This window comes from Chroicocephalus ridibundus, chromosome 2, assembly GCF_963924245.1.
Source record: "Chroicocephalus ridibundus chromosome 2, bChrRid1.1, whole genome shotgun sequence".
NCBI lineage: Eukaryota > Metazoa > Chordata > Aves > Charadriiformes > Laridae > Chroicocephalus > Chroicocephalus ridibundus.
The window spans coordinates 7071568-7088975 of NC_086285.1; the positions used below are offsets into that span (position 1 = coordinate 7071568).

Consider the following 17408-nt stretch of genomic DNA (forward strand, 5'->3'; position numbering starts at 1 on the left):
TTTTTAGTAAAATGCTGCCGGAGCCACAATCAAATGTGCTATTCCCACAGTAGTTCTTGTTCCAAATTACATCAGTGCAGTTGAGACACAAACAATGGGAATACTAAATGGAGCCATGTTGCTATGTTGGAGACAGGGAGGGAAAAAATAGCAAGACTTGCCAAATTAAACAAAAAACTGTGAGAGAAAGAATATTTGCTACTAGGTTGCTACGGGTACATTAATAACAGGAGATAATAAAACTCATGTAAACAATTAAAAACCTAACAGGAAAGCCCAGGAAAATCTGATAACGGTCTACTGGAATATCTCAGTAAATGCAGGTAGCTGATAGCAAAATAAACCATCCCAAGGAAAAGATCCACCTGCTTTCATAATTTCTACTGAATGATGCTTTAGCAAGCCTACAGCTAAAAGAATCATCATTTTTCTATTAGCCTCTGAAGAAGGACCTGCTATTACTTTTCTTCCTTGAAGTATATCCACAAACTCCGGAAGCTGACACGCGTACCCATTCCCTTTCAATCCCCAGACCAAGAAAAGACCAATCGCATGTAAAAATCCTTGATGCCCACTATGACAATTAATGAAGAAGGTGTCAAATACCTTTTAAGAGTTTGAGTTGATCCGTACTGTATAAATCACACCGCCCTCTTCCCCTTGTGTGGGATTTTGCTCTGTAAGAGCCCAGTGTGAATGTCCACCGTGAGGAAAATCTAATCCTTTCCGATGGTATACGAGGTGTTGGTACAACACACTTTACCCACAGCGTGAAACAACATTAAAAAACTATACTTGAAAAATCCCAGCAGAGGATTTCCGGACTTTTGTAACCAAAAAGGTACTTTGCGTCCTGTCCAATAGATTTTTTTGCTCAACGTGCAACAACCCAAAGTCATCACAGACTGGGTCTAGAGGAGGGGACCCCAACTCGCCCTGTTCACCCAGTCACTCACCTTCTGGGCCGGTGACTTCAGGCAAATGGGTAAACTTCTCATTGCAATAGTTGCCCTCGCAGCAGCAGAAAAACACTTGAGGGTTTTCTTCTGTGGCTACGCACTCCTGCCTGCGTCAGGGAGGGACAGACACGGCAACAAAAGGAAGAGAAAAAAACAACGTCAGCCAACTCCTGCCGCTTGTTTTTGGGAGCTGACCTGCCCCAAATTGTCTTCTCCACGCAATTCTCCTGCTGTCACACCGCGCGGATCGGTCATCTCCACTTACAGAAAACAACTTGGCCCTCAAATACCCCAGTGGATAGCAAAGACCCTTGAAAAGACCGTAAAGGAAACAAATGCTTCCATAGGTACCGAAGGCATTAGATGGCGAGTAATAAATAACGGTCGCCGCCGCTAACTGAACGAGAAGCCAAAAAACGATGGAGTGATGCCTCGTTCCCCAGACAGTGTCTTTCCCACAGCCTGTATGTACGCTGCCAGGGGAGAGGAGTATTCGATCATGCAATTAAACATTGTACCATGAAGTGCGTATGATGAGGCTCAAGGCTCTCCCAGCCTCGAGCATCGCTATACGCACCAGAAGGACACCAGACACCAGCAGCGACAACAGTCCCGCTGCAGGCAGGAGGGAGGCTGCAGGTTTTGGTTGTTTTTAAAAGTTTAATTTTCACGTGCCGTCTCCTTCTCCTTTGAAAAACTTATTCCTGCACAAAAGCCCTTACGAAAATCAGGTTGCAGCTCCTGTTTTTCGTATCTGCCCGTTCTCCGGGTAGCGCCACGGCCTTCTCAGCACCGAGGTTTCCTTCTACACCGTGCAGGGCGTTAGGGGACTTCCGCGGATCAGACCAACTCCACTTCTGCACATCCTCCCTCTCCCGCAGATCAGCGCCAAAAGCGACGTGCAGTGATTTTCGCAGTGCTCCAGCGCTTCATTTCTTTCCCTTTCTTAAATGCCCGCTTCCCTTCCCTGCCACCTTTTCCTACGATACCCTCTGCTTTTAGCTGTTAGGGTTGCGGAGCTGCTCTCCGCAGAGAACCGTATCAAACTATTTCCTGAAGCCCAGCTAAATTATATGCATAACTTCCTTCCTTCGACCGCTCGGAGGAAGTAGCAAAACAATCCTATGTGTTTGACATTATTACTCATTTATGAACCCATGCCAAGCCTCCCGTTCCGTGGTATCACTGACATACTGCCACGAGAAGAACGGAAAGGGCTCTCTTCAATCATAACACAGGGCAGTTTTCGATGCTTCGTTTCTTTTGGGGAAAAAAATACAGCGGCTATAGCCGAAATGTCTCCTGCAAGGTCTCCGCTGGGAAGCGCTTGGTTCGTTTTTCAGGCTTTTATTTTTTCAAACTTCAAAGACAAAAAAAAAAAAAGCAGCTATTTGACTTATTCAAATGAACAAAGATGTTTCAACAAGTTAAGCAATGCTTCCAGATGCTTTTTTGTGAAATCAGATAACAAGCCGTTTGGATTTAACGGCATCGGTATTGGAGTCTTCAATAGAAAACACATCCTTTGCTAAATCTGTTGGTTAAGAAATCAAGCTAATGAGGGAAAAGAGCCTACTCCACATCTGCAATTCGTTATCCCTGTCTTTGAGTTGGTGTGCGCTCAGGGCAGCCATCCAGGTACATATGACATGTTATACTTAGCAAATATTACAAATGAGACGGTGGGAGAGAACGACACCTTTTTCTACGGCAGCGAGGGCACGTTTCGTAGCGGTTCACGTGCTCTTCGAGGGAACGTGAACACGACCTCTCCGCTGGGGCTGTGTGCATGAAGGAAGAGCGCACAAGGCGATTTTTAAACACCACCTTTTTCCCATAGCCTTAAATGTACATATGCCGCGTTCTTGTTTCCTCAAGATACAGAACAGAGTAAGGAGCCATCACCCTCAGCGTCCCAACCCTCGCGCTCCAGCATTTTCCACCTCTCAGCGACGAGGAGGCGGCGCTTGGCCGGGAGCAGCACGTGCTCGGAGCGGAGCTGCAGCCCGGCAGAGCGGGACCGTGCCCCGCATTCGGGGGACGCTTGGAGATACAGGTAGAGGTGCATCTCCGGAGGCTGCACCCGGGAGCTCGGCACCCAAAGCTGCCGACGATAGAGACAGAAAGGGCAACAGCACAGCGCCGTTGATTGAAAAATCATCTTTTTAGCCATTTCTCCCATCTCAGGATGCAACACTACCTGCATGAAGTACTGCCGAGGGCGCTCAAGGGAAGGAAAAAGAAAAAAAAAAAAAAAGACTCCATTTAAACATCCTTTATTTAATTAAAGCTAACCTTTATTTCAAATGTTGCTTTCAACACTTGTGCTGTTTGTTAATTCTCAGAAGATCTTTTAGCTTTGCCCTGGAACTGTGGCTTTGAAGAATCAGGCTGCAGGATAATGGGTGCTCAACCTCAGGGCTGCGAAAAGGCTTGTGAGGAGCCCTGGAAACTTTTTACTGTTGTAAGAGAGCAACACATTATGACAAAGTTTAAGAACCACTACATCCCTGCACAGAGACACTCAGTGACAATACAAGTGTCACTGTATACAAGAGCAGGCACTGAAAGGAGAAATCTGTTTACAGTAAACACTTCTGCTTGGAAGTAGGAAACTCGAGTGACCTTCTGTTCTCAGAAGGATCGGCATTAAGATGACTAATGGGCCGAGGAGGATTGATTTATCGAGAAAGAATAAAAATTTCACTATATATAGAGCTTGGCTACGCAACTGCCAAGGGAATAGGTGTGGTGGGAAAGTAACCCCGGCGCTAATAATAGAAGGAAGATGAGGAACGACTCACAGTCGGGATGAGCTGAGACAACGGGCACAGAAGCAGGGACAGTGTACAGCACTGAAGGGAGAAAACTCTCCAGCCATGGGACAAAGTCTAGTCCCAGCTTAAGCCCACCGCTTCGGACCAGATGTCCTAACGCTTTCGGAATGAGAAGCTACAGAGATGCACAGCTGGGAATTGCACAAAGGTGAGATCAACCTACATCGGTGTTATATCAAGGAAAATCCTTGAAGTTTATCTTCTGTTAATCCTTATTGAAAGGGGTGGGTTTGGGTTGGTTGGTTGGTCATTGTGGGCTTTTCTAACAGAAACACCGAGTCTCGAGCTACTGAACATTATCCTTTAAACTGTGAAACTTCAGAGGGCTGTTTTCTCCAGCTGTAATTCTTTTCCCTTCTGTAGAATTGCATCAAGGGAAATGAGAAACGACTAGTTTATTTTCCCAGCTATTAAATGAGGCTGGAGCCTTCGTACTACATAACCCCGCTCCTTTTCAGCTCGCTACAGGCAGCGACACACAAATACGCATATTGCTTTTGCTGCCCCACTCTTTCTCCTGGCCCGTCTCTTAACTCAGCCAAACAACAATGAAAACTTTTTGCAACATCACAAACGCCAGAATATCTCAACCTCTAAACACCCCCAGATATCTGTGCTTTTCTAGAGAGCTTCAAACGATTCCAAGCTTTCCTTTGTATCGCCAAATGCTCTTGGAAGAACATATTGCTCTTCATTTGATGGTACAGGACACGTTTCTCAACGCATGCCAGAATTATCAAAGCTTTGCTAAGGAAAAAAAAACAACCACACAACAAAAAAACCCTAAAAATGCCTTTTGCAGCTTCTATTTAGAAAGTCAAGACAGAGAAGTGACAATTCTGAGAGCTGCATTAGCAACAAAAGTAATTACAGGGGATGAATGGGCCAATTGACTTGGACTTGCTTTCTTTTCCTCGACGCAAAAATCATGAGCTTTTGCACTTAGAGGAACAATTAAACCTGTATTCAGAAAAAACAGTTAGGCTATTACCTGTCATAACAGTTGAAGTCGTCTAACCAGCAGCCTTTCTTCACCAGCTCGATGGAGCCCGAGTTGTTTCTCCAGGAGGCGTAGCAGTGGAGCCGCTTGTCCTTCTCCCCCTCGCAGCGCTCCACGCCACTCTGGTTGGTCTTCTCCAGCTCCCAGTTGGCGTTGTAGTAAATGCATTCCCTTGTCTCAGCCTCACCATGGCCTGGTCCTGAAGCGAAATGCAAAACGCCAAGTACGTTCAAGGAAAATGAGAAACAGGTCCTGGGAGTCACACCTCCATGTGGCTATGCTTTAGGTGATGGCATACATTTGCCTCCCCGGGAGCTAGGCAGCTCATGGTTGTGAGCTACGGCGTGGTGTGGAGGGTTATTCTCCTTTGCTGGTGTGAGGTGGGGAACAGAGAGGTCAGGTTTGCCTAAACTCAAACAGGAGCTCATGGGGATGTCAAGAGCCCAGCAGAGACTCCCCTCAGGTCTTCTCCAGCCAGTGCTTCAACTGCAGAACCCAAACAAGGGGATCTACAAACCATACCCAGTAATTTCTAGCCACAGAACCCAACCAGGGGGATGTACAACCCATATCCAGTTCTACTTTCTAATGACAGAAACCCTGTTTAGGAAAGACAACCTCCCAGGGAGCTACCTGCCGCTTGCTGGGATGTCACACAACGGAGTTACCCTCCCGCTCCACCACTATTTCAGGAAACATCACCTAAAAATAAATGGTTTCTTACATCGGTAGGATGCAACTGAGAACAGATAATATTCATCCTGCACAGGAGGGCCAGACCAGTGCCTATTCCTTACTTAGATCCCAATTCGGGCTTATTTGGATAAGTATCCATACAATAAATGCCATGCTTTTAGCTGCGGTGACAGCTCACGCTGCCTCTCCACCCAGGCAAGACCTTCAGCAAAAAGCAATTCTCTTTCCCAAACAACTCTGGCCACCCCAGACAGATTTTTGGCCACCACAAACCAAGGAGTCTTCATAGCCTGTGAGTCTTTCCCCCACTAGTGCCTTGTACCAAAGGACCGAGGAGTTCCTACCGCCCCATGTGAAACAATTCCCAGATGGTCACCATGGCCCGGAGCTGAAACACGGTTACAGACACATCCATTAAAAACAGAGTCAAGTAAGCGAACGCTGATATCTGCAGGTGACCCATTTTGTCCTAAGCCTCATAAATCCTCTCTTCATTTGGAAATGCTCTGCACTCTGGCATTTTGAGGATTCTTTTAAAATGAGAAGAAGAATGAAACACACAACATATAAGCAGACACCCAGAAAAGGTACCATGAAGCTTGTGATTTTGTAAATCCTGAGATGCCCTGCAGCCATCTCTCTTTGGGAATACCCAACCTTAGGCAAGGCCAGACCTGGCCATTATTTTGATGGATTGCAATCACGGAAAGAGTAAGTATCCCAATAAAATGTGTTGACAACTGGGCAGAAAACATGAATGGGTCCCACAGGATAGTGAAATGAAAGTGCTACGCTCCCAGAATAGCCAGACCTATTGCAAAGTGCAGAACTAAGTTTCTGGCTGGAAAATTTTCCAGTGCTTTCATGACTCTACCTTCTCCAAAGGCCATGCAACCTTTAATGTTGAGATTAAGGCAGTCAGGGACAAGTTTGGAGGACCTAAATGCAACCCAATGCTGTGACTCCCACTCAACATGGCAACCCAGCCACTTCTGAAAGGTCTCTACAAGGCGATGCAATTCAGTCTTCCCAAGACACTGAGCAGCAGAGAAAACACCCAGCTGGGCCACAGGCACCAGCTCCAGGCCCTGGTTACCTTCTGTAGCTTCATCATTTCCACACCTGAACACCCATCCACTACTGATGTAGGCACCCTCCCAACATCCAGCCAGAAGGGAGCATTACTTCCAGCTGAAGACTCAACACTCCAAAATTAAACAACTCGTCCCAAGCAAGGAGGAAATTGGACCTCACCTGCCTTTCCATGGCCTGCAGCTCCTCAAGTTGCCAAGTTTCCAAGCTGTTACTTGGTGGCAGGATTGACCTCCAATTCTGCAGTGCATGGAGAGCACTTCAGAGATGGCGCTTAAGCTAGAGAATGCATTCAAGCTACTGAATGCAGCCTCATCTGCTGTAGGGAATCAACCTTCTGCTGCCAACAGGTGTCATTTTCCTGGTTTGAGGTAAAACAGAACCAATTTCCTTTCCATAATTTTAATTTTCAAACCACGACAGTCATATAAAGAGTGCAGATGACCTGGGATGGAGCAGAAGTGGAACAGCAAGAAGGTGGCAGGAGAAACCACGGTTTCTACACAAGCTAGGCGTGATGTGTCCAACCTGCTCCTGATACTGACACCTGGGCTCAGCGATGGGTAATTTTTATGGTATGGAGCAAACTCATCAGATTGGGAAGATCTCTTTGCAAGTTGAGGAGGTGTTCAACTCTTCAATAACTCTTTTTTTGGGAAGAATGGTTAATCGGCACCGTGGGAGAGACTGAAAGGGAGGAGGGCTATGAGAAAGTCATAAAGCTGACTTCTGAAACTGGAAATTATATTCAAAGCACACACGAGCAAGAGCTCAATTTCAATAGCACCCGCAGGTTTTATCGGCACTTGCAAAGCTCCGTCTGAGTTCTCCTCTGACAAGTTGCTTACTATAATAAAAACAACCTACCAATATCCCTCAACACCGAACAGCGTCAATATTGACACTTCTTGTTAAAGCCTTGATATTTGTTCTCTTGATACTTGCACCACGCTTTGTTAGGGCAGATTAAGCCTTTTTGCTAAATACTGGTTAAAGCAGCAGCAAAGCGAAGGAGCATTGTCTTGTGTGTGGGGAGGGAGATACCTTTTTATTTATAAAGGAATGAGTAAATATCTTAGCTTCATTGTCATACGTCACGTGGCTTCTAGCTGATACCTAATAGCTAATACTCTATCACCTTCTGGTCCAGTCCTTGAAATACATTTTGTAATATTATTTCCATCATCCCCAAACGAATCCTGCTTTTGCTCTAGATGGGAATTTCCTTTCCCTTCCCAAACCCACCCCCCAGAAAAAAAGGAAGGTTTAATGAATCATTTTCCTGGGAAGCAGCTCCAAAATCTAATCCTGGCTCAGCCACCTCCGTCTGTTAACCTCGAGCAATGCGGGGCAGTCTCTGTTTTCTCCACCTGCAACGAAGGCCAACGCAACGCACCGAGCTGCCGCGAGATTCGGTGTTTCCACCGTGCTTTGAGAAAAAGAATGTTAAAAAGACGTGAAGCAGGAGCTTTATCGGCTCTGGGACCGGCAAACCGCGGCTGCTAAATCCTGTGCTGAGCCCAGGCTCCCTTCCCCCAAGACAGTTGTCTTTCCTGGAACAAGTTTCAGCTGAAGACTAAGCTCTGCTTGCAAACACACAAACCCAACTCTGCAAACACCAACCGCGCCAGGAAAAGGGCCTTTCGCAGTTTTTTTTTCCTCGCTGTCAAAGTTTAGATGAGTTGAATAAAAGCACATATAAAGTTTTGTATGACTAAATACACGTATGTTTTCCTTAAAACAGCTCCTAAGGATGCTTGTGGTTAAGGAGATACTTTAAAAACCTGCCTGTTTGCTATCTGCTTTCAGATCTTTTTAAAAAGCCCTTTGGTAAGGATCCTCATCCTGCTCGGTGCTCAGGACTGCAAGAAACCCTTTTGTTTGTGCCCAAGACGGTCTCAGCAGGAAGGGGCCTGGCTCCAGGACTGGGTGTTAATTTACCTGCTGCTTTAGCTCCTTGAGAAACACTCACACCTTGCTCTGTAATGGATCACGCAGAGCCCAAAGGTTGTAGCTAACTGCCTTATCTGCACTCCCTGCGTTCAAACCCTCACCTGAATGGAGGGAGGGGGAATTGAAACCGGGTTTTGGCCCTTTGAGGGAGAGCGGTGGGGTGGTGGTCACTAAGAGGAGGAAATCTGAGCTCTCCTCCTGCATCTCTGGGAAGCCATGCGGGTTTTCCTGCCTCCTCCTCCCTCCTTGGGCAATGGGCATGGAAGCATCCATTCCCCCAAGGCCACTGGAGGTTTGTAAGAAAAACCAAGCTGGACACGTCTGCAGAGTAACACTGGTGGAAGAGGCGCAGATCAACCATGTCCTGCTTCTCATTTCAAGTTGCCACAAAAATGGGAGTGTATTGCCCCAAAATGGGGTCAGGAAGCGCTCGTCTCCTTCCACAGGCCACAGCCGATGCATGGGCCAACAAGAAGGGTTGGGTGGGACTTGAGTGGGCTTCCCTCAATGCCCATCAGCACAAGCTGGCTCAAAGGAGGTGTTGAACCAAACCTGAGTACCTGAGGGAAGGGACAAGATTAATTTGGGCCACAAAAAGGCTCTCCAGAAACAAAAGGCCTTTGGGTGCAGTCACAAACCACAGCTTGAGGGGCTGTGTCCGCCAGGTAGTGCCCTTCCCTCCCCACAACGCTCTTGCCGTCCCTCATGCCAGCATTGGTACGTGGTGGTAGGAAACCTCCTGACCTCCTTCATTAGCTGGCATTGCCTGGCAATGACACCCAGCTCGTGTGGGGTGGAAAATAAACGTACCGGGGAACTGCTTGGCTTTTGGCAGAAAGTCAACAGGACTTGGGCGGAACGAGATAGAAAACATTTGCTAAGCAAGTGTTTGAAGATCGCTGTCGGAACTTGGTTTAATTCATTGCGCCCCTGCTCCCCTCCCACCTAACCCAACTCCACCAGCCACAAAGCAAAAGTTGGGAAAAAAGCTGTTTCCTACCCGGCAGGGACTCCCATTAGGTACAGGCAAGAAGTACAAACGCTGGTGGGATCTGCTGGCCCCTGCTACACGTAGGCACTTTGCAAGGGAGATGTTTCAACCATGACTGCGGAAACTGCTGCAGGCAGACCCACCTCGCTGCACAGGCAGCAATTTGCAAAAAACACTGAGCAAGCAAAGCCGGAGCACGCACGGTGGGCAGGAGCACGGCATCTCCAGCAGCCCCGTTACAGAATCACAGAATGGCAGGGGCTGGAAGGGACCTCTGGAGATCCTCTAGTCCAACCCCCCTGCCAGAGCAGGGTCACACAGAGCAGGTGGCACAGGAACGCGTCCAGGCGGGTTTGGAATGTCTCCAGAGACGGAGACTCCACCACCTCTCTGGGCAGCCTGTGCCAGTGCTCTGCCACCCTCAGGGTAAAGAAGTTCCTCCTCATGTTCAGGTGGAACTTCCTATGCTCACGTTTGTGCCCATTACCTCTTGTCCTGTCACTGGGCACCACTGAAAAGAGCCTGGCCCCATCCTCCTGACACCCACCCTTTCAGTATTTATAAGTGTTGATAAGGTCCCCCCTCAGCCGTCTTTTTTCCAGACTGAAGAGACCCAAGTCCCTCAGCCTTTCTTCATAAGAGAGGTGTTCCAGTCCCTTCATCATCTTGGTAGCCCTCTCCAGCAGTTCCCTGTCCTTCTTGAACCGGGGAGCCCAGAACTGGACACAGTACTCCAGTTGTCTCCATGGAAAAGAGCCTCATGTCAGCAGCCGGGCCAGAACGATCAACATTTTCATACCGCGATCCACAAACAGTCATTGAAGGAATAAAGTCTGAAGTGCTGTTTGAAATCGAAGTCTAAGGCAGAATTAGGCTTTGCAGGAGCAGATGGGTTTCTGGCATCCCACTGCATCCACCCAGTGCTTTGGAGATGATGCAGAGCGGCTTCTCTCAACACCTTCCTCAAACAAAAGCCACACACAAATATCATTACACGAAACACCACCAGGCCCAAATACCTCCCAACACATCACGAAGGCAGAGGGAGTCTACCCACCACCACCCATTTTTAGGGTGGAAGTCAACTTTTTGACCTCAGCCCTGAGAAACCATCATTTCGTCGATTCCCTTGGGTCAACATTCTGCTCCAAACGACTGAAGCATCACTAGGTTTTTGCCGAGCAAGACCCCCAGCACCCATCCGAGGCATGTAATGATGGGAAGAGCAGCGGCAACACCGTGCGACGCGGGAAGACCTCTCTCCTCTACTTGGGAGTTGCAAGGCACGGAGGGAGCTCATTAAAAAGGGTCCTCTTGAACTGAAGGACTTCAGCCTGCTGAGGCACGGGACCTCGCTGCTGATCTGAGGCTAAACTCCGCTCTCCTAATTTGGAGCTGCCGACAGATCACCGAGGCTGTGTCATTATCCAACAGCTGCTAAATTATAGCCAAGATCCCGTGTAGCAACTCCGGGTCTAGGTGTTAGCAGTTGCTGGGCTCCTACCTCATAATTAGATACGTAGGGAATATCTTCCCCAAGGCTGAAGGCTGCTATAAATCTCAGCTCTTTATCTCTGCCTGTCCCCTTTTTAAAACCTAAAATGAAAGTATATACGAAAAGATGGGATGTGTCAAAATAGTCTGCATAAACACTGAGTGATGTACCAGACAGTCTGTTTGCCTAACTGTCAAAACCACCGGGCTTTATACACGAAACTGTGTATGCAACTGAAGTTATTTGCAAACACTTAGTTATGTCCCTATATAGCTATTTGTACATGTAATTTTATAATATAAAACGACAGAGATTGTACACTGAATCGGGGTAATTGCCCTCTAATTTGGAGGGTAATTGCATGTAGCAATTAAGCAACTGCGGATGCATTCTTGCATGTGTGATTACGGAAGTCGGGCCCTTTGTTTGAGGTTTGGGTTTGTTTTCCAGAGCTATCCCTCAAACCACGGCACGGTTGAGCAGAGCTGGGAAACACGAGGCTGCTGGGCGCTCACCTTGCAGCCCAGCATCTTCCGCGCCAGCTCATGCCCTCCCCTTCCCATTGCTCAGCGCCCGCGGGGATGCTAAACCAGCCCCCTCCGAACCCAGGGCTGCATTTTGGCACATCCTTCGGTGGCGGGACCACGATCCAAGCACGTGTAGAGCACACTGGGAGGCACCGGGGAGGAGGGAAAGGCAGGGAAAGAGGGCTGCTGCCCCCCACCCCCCCAGCTCTCCCTCTCCCAGACACCTGCCCAGAAGTTATGTGCAGGACTGGCAAATTAAAGGAAATCAAATAGTCGTTGCCAGCATTGTGGATCCCAAAATCGAGCCGCAGGGAAGGCTCGCAACTGGGAAAGTTTGGAACATGTTGCTCCGGAGAGACCACCCAGTTGCATCTCTACAGAGCCGATAATGAATCTGCAATTAGTAAGCGTTGCTCCAGCACTTATTCCCCAAGCGGGGTGATTTCATTCCTGCTGTACTTAAATAATAGGGTCTAAATACGTTTTTAGGCAAAGCATCAAACTAGCGATGACATCTGTGGCTGAGTACGTAACTGTACATGAGGATTTAAAGACTCCGTGCTTGTCTCCCCCGTTCTTTCACAAAAGCCTTGAAACGGCGGAGCCCCACGTAACAGAGACGAGCCCCGTGTAACAGAAACGACCCAAAACTTCACCCCACCTTCGGGGACCCCCATGGCCGGCGTAAGCCCAGCACGGAGCTATCAGATACCCACGGCTTGCCCCTTCCAGCCAGACGGGTGCAGGGATGAGCAGTGCCCCGGGTAATGAAAAAAAAAAAAAAAAAAGCCTCAACTATCGCAAAATGTTTTGGTTCTTAAGCCAGATCAGGTAAAACCAGGCTCATGCAGCTTCGAGAACGGCAACGGTGTAACGCCAAGGGAGGATATTACTTGGAATTCTGTTTTCTGTCAATACATTTGGCATATCCCACGATAAAAGAGCTCTAAGTTTTCTAGTCAATCAATGGCTGTTAATCTATTATCTCAGCATATATTGCCATGGTAACCTGCAATGATGCCATTGACAACCAGTCTCAAAAGGACAGGAGGCTTTAAGTCATTTTCTTTTAAAATTAAAAAAGGAACTTTAATATTAAGAAATACATCCTCCCCGCTCACCAGGGATGACAACTCAGGGCTTCTATATTCACACCATGACTCACGCTTCACAGCTTCCACGGACATCTGTGTAGCAATCCCCCCCCCATATATCTCTTTTTTAACTTGGGCTTAAGTCAGTAAAAGATAACAAGGAAATTATTCAGAAGAATTAGATCTTTATTAGAATTTTCCCCCAAACTGCTAGTAAAACCCATTTTGTAAAATATAGGGAGCATGTTTTAAGAGTCATTACTACCAGCTTGGGGAAAGGATGCAATAAAAGGTTTAATTCTTCTGAATAATTTCCCTGGGATTCGAAGTGGAACAGGGTGGACAGAAGAAGGATCCGGAGAAGGACATGCAGCATCCCAGCTCCTTACACGTCCATAAAACCAGGCGGATTCCTGTTTAGGGAAGACGGAGCTGAGTGAGATGACGGTGTTACTCGATGTAGTGAAATACTGAGTGTACACACACACACGCACGCACACACACAGAGCTGATGAGATTAATCTCTTGGCCCAAAGGGGAGGATCACTCAGGAAAAGGTTTAGTAAATCATTCCTCCGGCCAGGCAGAGCGATCCAAGGAGGTTTGGCCAGGTCACCGGCCGGACTGGCGTGCGGCAGGACAGCAACGTTGCCAGCAGTTAATCAACTTTTGGAAGCAGTGCATTTTTTGACTTGAACTCAGCTGGTCACCTCTCTATTTTATTTAAAGAAGAGATCATTTTAGTTATCCATTAGAAAAATCCTATTTTGTAGCATTTCAGTTAAGGACAAAGCCAAAATGTAATTAGATTTCTCCCTGCGCATCGCTAACTGTATCTGTCTCCCCCAAAAAAGGTTTTAGTTCTTTAATAAAACCATCAGGGAGATCAATCAAAAGCATTTAATGCCGTGGTGCTTCTGCAGTTCATGTTTAAATGCACGTTGGGTCACAAACGAGGCAATTTGGACAGCAGAGCTCAAACCAGATTAGTAATAACACACAAAAAAGGCCTAATTTCTTTCTTTTTTATTTATTTATTTTTTAAAAAATACAGATATACACACTCCTCCGCTACACCCAAGAGGATAAAAACAAAACCAAGTCAGCCTCGACGAACACAAAGTTACGCATCCAAAAGGGGGGAGAACGCTGGAAGCTGCAGACCGCCCGGCCAAACCTCCTGAGCTGCTGGCTCTCCTCCGTTTGTGACCGTCCCCAAGGATGCCACCTCGTGCGGGACCGCAGCCACGCGCGCGGCAGGAGAATGCCGCCTGCTCCTCCATCCGCCCTGCCCATTAGGAGGCACCTCCTGGCTTCCTTTGCACCACTACACTAAGAAAATGCCTTGCTCCATATGGGATTTCCATAGAGGATGTGTTGCCATTTCCCGCCCCGCCCCAGACCACGAGTTTTCAAATAAGCATAGAGTTATCTGGATATTATTTTTATTCTTTTTCTTAAATTTGAGGTCCGCATTTATAAAAGCATTAGGCAGACCATTTATTTGGCTTGTAACAGCAATGACTACTCTCTGGCATGAAAAATGGACCCTCGTGAGCTAAGCACTGTGCAAATAAGCTGCCGAGAAGGTTGTCTCAGCCCCCAAACTTCGCAGCCTCAGTGATGGAAAATATTAGAGTTTAATGACAAGATTAAGATATTTCCAATTACGCTCCTAAAAATCGAATAGAGGGCAGATTTTGACCAGATACCACATATCGCTAAGTAAAATATGCAGCAAATTCTGAAATGACATTTCAAACATCATCATTTGTTCTCTCCTGTTCTCCTCAGGAGCCAGCATGGGGTCTCCAAAGAGCAGGGGAGGTGGAAGTGAAATCACGTATGTTCATAAATATTTTCCCCACACGCAGCGAAGTTTTGAAGAGCTTTCAAAGCAAGCCTACAAAAGAAATTTCCTTCCAGGCAAAGGGACGAGGATACGGGAGCATCTCCTTGTGGAGAGCAGAGATTTAAGGAACAGCAACAACCACGTGGCAATACCTTTCGCAGCTCTTTCACGTGTGCCTGCTCCATCCCACCGTCCCCATCCTCCCATGCCGCTGCCACCAGCGGAAAATGCTTTTCAGAGCTCCCGATTTCTAAGGTCTTCTCCAGGGAGAGACTGATGTGTGCCTAACACACCCCAGCCCACCTGGCAAGCTACAGAGGGCTTCGGTACCCAAACGGCGGCACCTCGATTCATAACCTACATGTGGTCCTCTGAGACTCATCAGCAGGGACATTTCAAATATGCTTTAAAATGTGCTGAGTCTACTAAGATTGGGCCCCAAGTGCTTTTCTATTGATTCTGCTTGACATTTCCAAATACCACAATTCCAAATTTAATTCACTGGTAATTGGAAAAACTGTAATGCATGTAAATGGACAAGAAGATGTTGGAAGTCCAAAAGGTCAGGCATCAGGAAAGCGTGCCCCCAAGAACTAAATGATGTTTGTTTGTCTTCGTGTCACCCTCTTCCACTTAAAATAATCAAAGCTCGGAGCTGGGCAGTCTTCTCAGCAGGGTGGAAGAAAGAAAGGAAATAAAAAAAAGCACAATCACTCTAAGCTGTGGGACAGGGCTCCAAATCACTGTTTTAAACTCCACCATTGACCAGAAATTCAAACACACCGCAGAGATGACTCACGTCATCAGCAGATTACATGAGCAAGTGGGAAACTCAGGGAAGAATTAATTTGATAACTCCATCAGCAGAAGTTGATTCTCTCTGTCTAGAAACCGGGTTTCTAAGATTACCTTGCTGCTGCTCCGCAGCTTTACAGGCACCGAGCTTCCCCTTGCCAGCCAGCCAAAGGGGAGGCAGTAGCGGACACAAAAATCTTACCAGATACGTTAAGTTCAAACCTCAGTTCCAGTGTGATGACGGATGTTTGCTGGCTGATCCCAACTGGGCTTTCTACCTTATTCACCGGAGAAAACCAAACTTCTGCTTGGGAGGAACCAAGGGCTTCAGCAAGAAGAAACGCTGCAGGACCACAGGGGAGACGCTCGCCCAGGTCTTTAGGCAGCGCCCTGAGTCGCAGCAGCGCCCATGGCTCCCCCCAGCACGCTCCAGGGTTCAATGTATTGATGGGTAATTAAGCCCTTTTGGGCACAGACCATTTGCATGTTATACAAAATACACTATGACAGAATTCCCGTATTTCTCTGTGTTCTGGAGAATAAAACATGCAAATCTTAGCCGCTGGTCCGACACGCCTTCCCCAGCGCGTGAGCAATCGCTGGCGCTCTGACACCCTGGGGCATTTGAGCTCCAAGGGTAAGGATATGATGGAAGCACAGTGCACAAACAAGCACCAGCACAATTTATAGCCAGCGTTACCCTGAAGACAGACAAGCATGCGGTGCCACATCCCAGCCAGAGCTTCCTGGGTTCGGCCCACAGCAGCACGTACGAAAATATTTGATAACTCCTTGAAGCAAGCGAGATCTTTTACGTTACATCCTAGATTTTCGGATCATTCAGGCGCTGCAAAAGAAGAAACCACTGACTTTTAAAAGCCCCTTTCCCAGCGCACGCTGGTATTTCAAGAGTTAATAAGCTTCAGTCAAGGCATGCGAAGGCAGCTGAACCCAGCAAAGAGAAGGGAGGCAGGAAGAAAAGCAACTCTCTAGCCCTTGCAATCGCACACTAGCCTTAAGCCCTCCAAAAGGAAGCAAAGACATTCCTAAAATTCTTCGGAGGATGAGAAGCAAGTTGTCAGCCGAATCAGAAGTCCATTTCTCCGGTCTTTACGCCCTTAATGGCAAATCCCACATGAGCAATTTTAAAAGCCTCTTTTACAATGGGGATTTCTCCCAAGTGGCTACAGCACATCTAGGACTTGTCTCATGTTTACAGAAATGTACCTTTCTCCTTTGGGTCTATTGAAAAAAGCTCCTGTCAAATGACCTACGGAAGGAATGTAGCACAATCCAATACCATCATGCAATTTCCAGTGATTGTTTCTGTTACAATAATGAAAGGCACGGGAGAAACGGCTGGATAACTGCAGTGATTCTCTAAAGACAGCTTATAAAAGAGACGCTGAAGAGATATTATGTAAAGGGGGGTGGGAATAAAGTCACCTATTAGCTTTCACCTTGATTACATGCACTCACCAGTGTCCGTATTCCACTTTGGAATAAAAATGTTTCTGAGCAGATTGCCCTGGAAAGTTGAAATTCTGCCTGTTTCACAGGTGGAGAGCAATAAAATAATTGTGTGCTCTTGGAGAAGTCTTCTCCTTCCCGGTGTTTTATAGTTTTCTCAAGCCGTAAGGAAGACTAAAACCCTTTGGACCACAGTGCGCACGTGGCATGGAAGGAGAAGCACTTCCCCGACATCCATGTCCGAGCTTTCTGGATGGCACGAGCTCAACAGCTCCACCCCAGAAACGGGGTATGCTCCCTTCCAGTTCAACTTTCTATTTAGACGCCCGTTCCCATGGTGACCAGGCTCCAATATTACGTAAAACAACATAAAGTAATATTCTAAGATTCAATACTGCACTCCTAGACCATTTCCTAACCTCGGATAAGCGGGAATCTCCACAAGCCCCATCTCTCTCATGCCGCTCCCAAGTATTCAGATACCGACGTATGAGAATTAGGAGACGGAGGTGCCTTTGTCTGGGCCCTTTCAGGGACACCAGAGTATTTAGAGGGATTTATCACTGGAAATGCAAAGAGAACCCAAGAGAAGAGAAAGCTCCGGGGAGACGTTATTGCAACCTTTTAATGTATAAAAGAGAGGCTTT

General features: G+C 47.2%; 1 protein-coding gene across 1 annotated transcript in view; it reads right to left on the bottom strand.

Annotated features, from left to right (window-relative positions):
* The window catches only part of ACVR2B (activin A receptor type 2B), a 103959-nt gene that overhangs the window by 14124 nt on the left and 72427 nt on the right, over window positions 1-17408 (bottom strand). The window contains exons 3-4 of the mRNA XM_063324353.1: window positions 4788-4995; window positions 957-1066 (exon numbers count right to left, since the gene is read on the bottom strand). Coding sequence (XP_063180423.1) covers window positions 957-1066; window positions 4788-4995 — 318 coding nt within the window. The remainder of the gene's footprint in view (window positions 1-956; window positions 1067-4787; window positions 4996-17408) is intronic.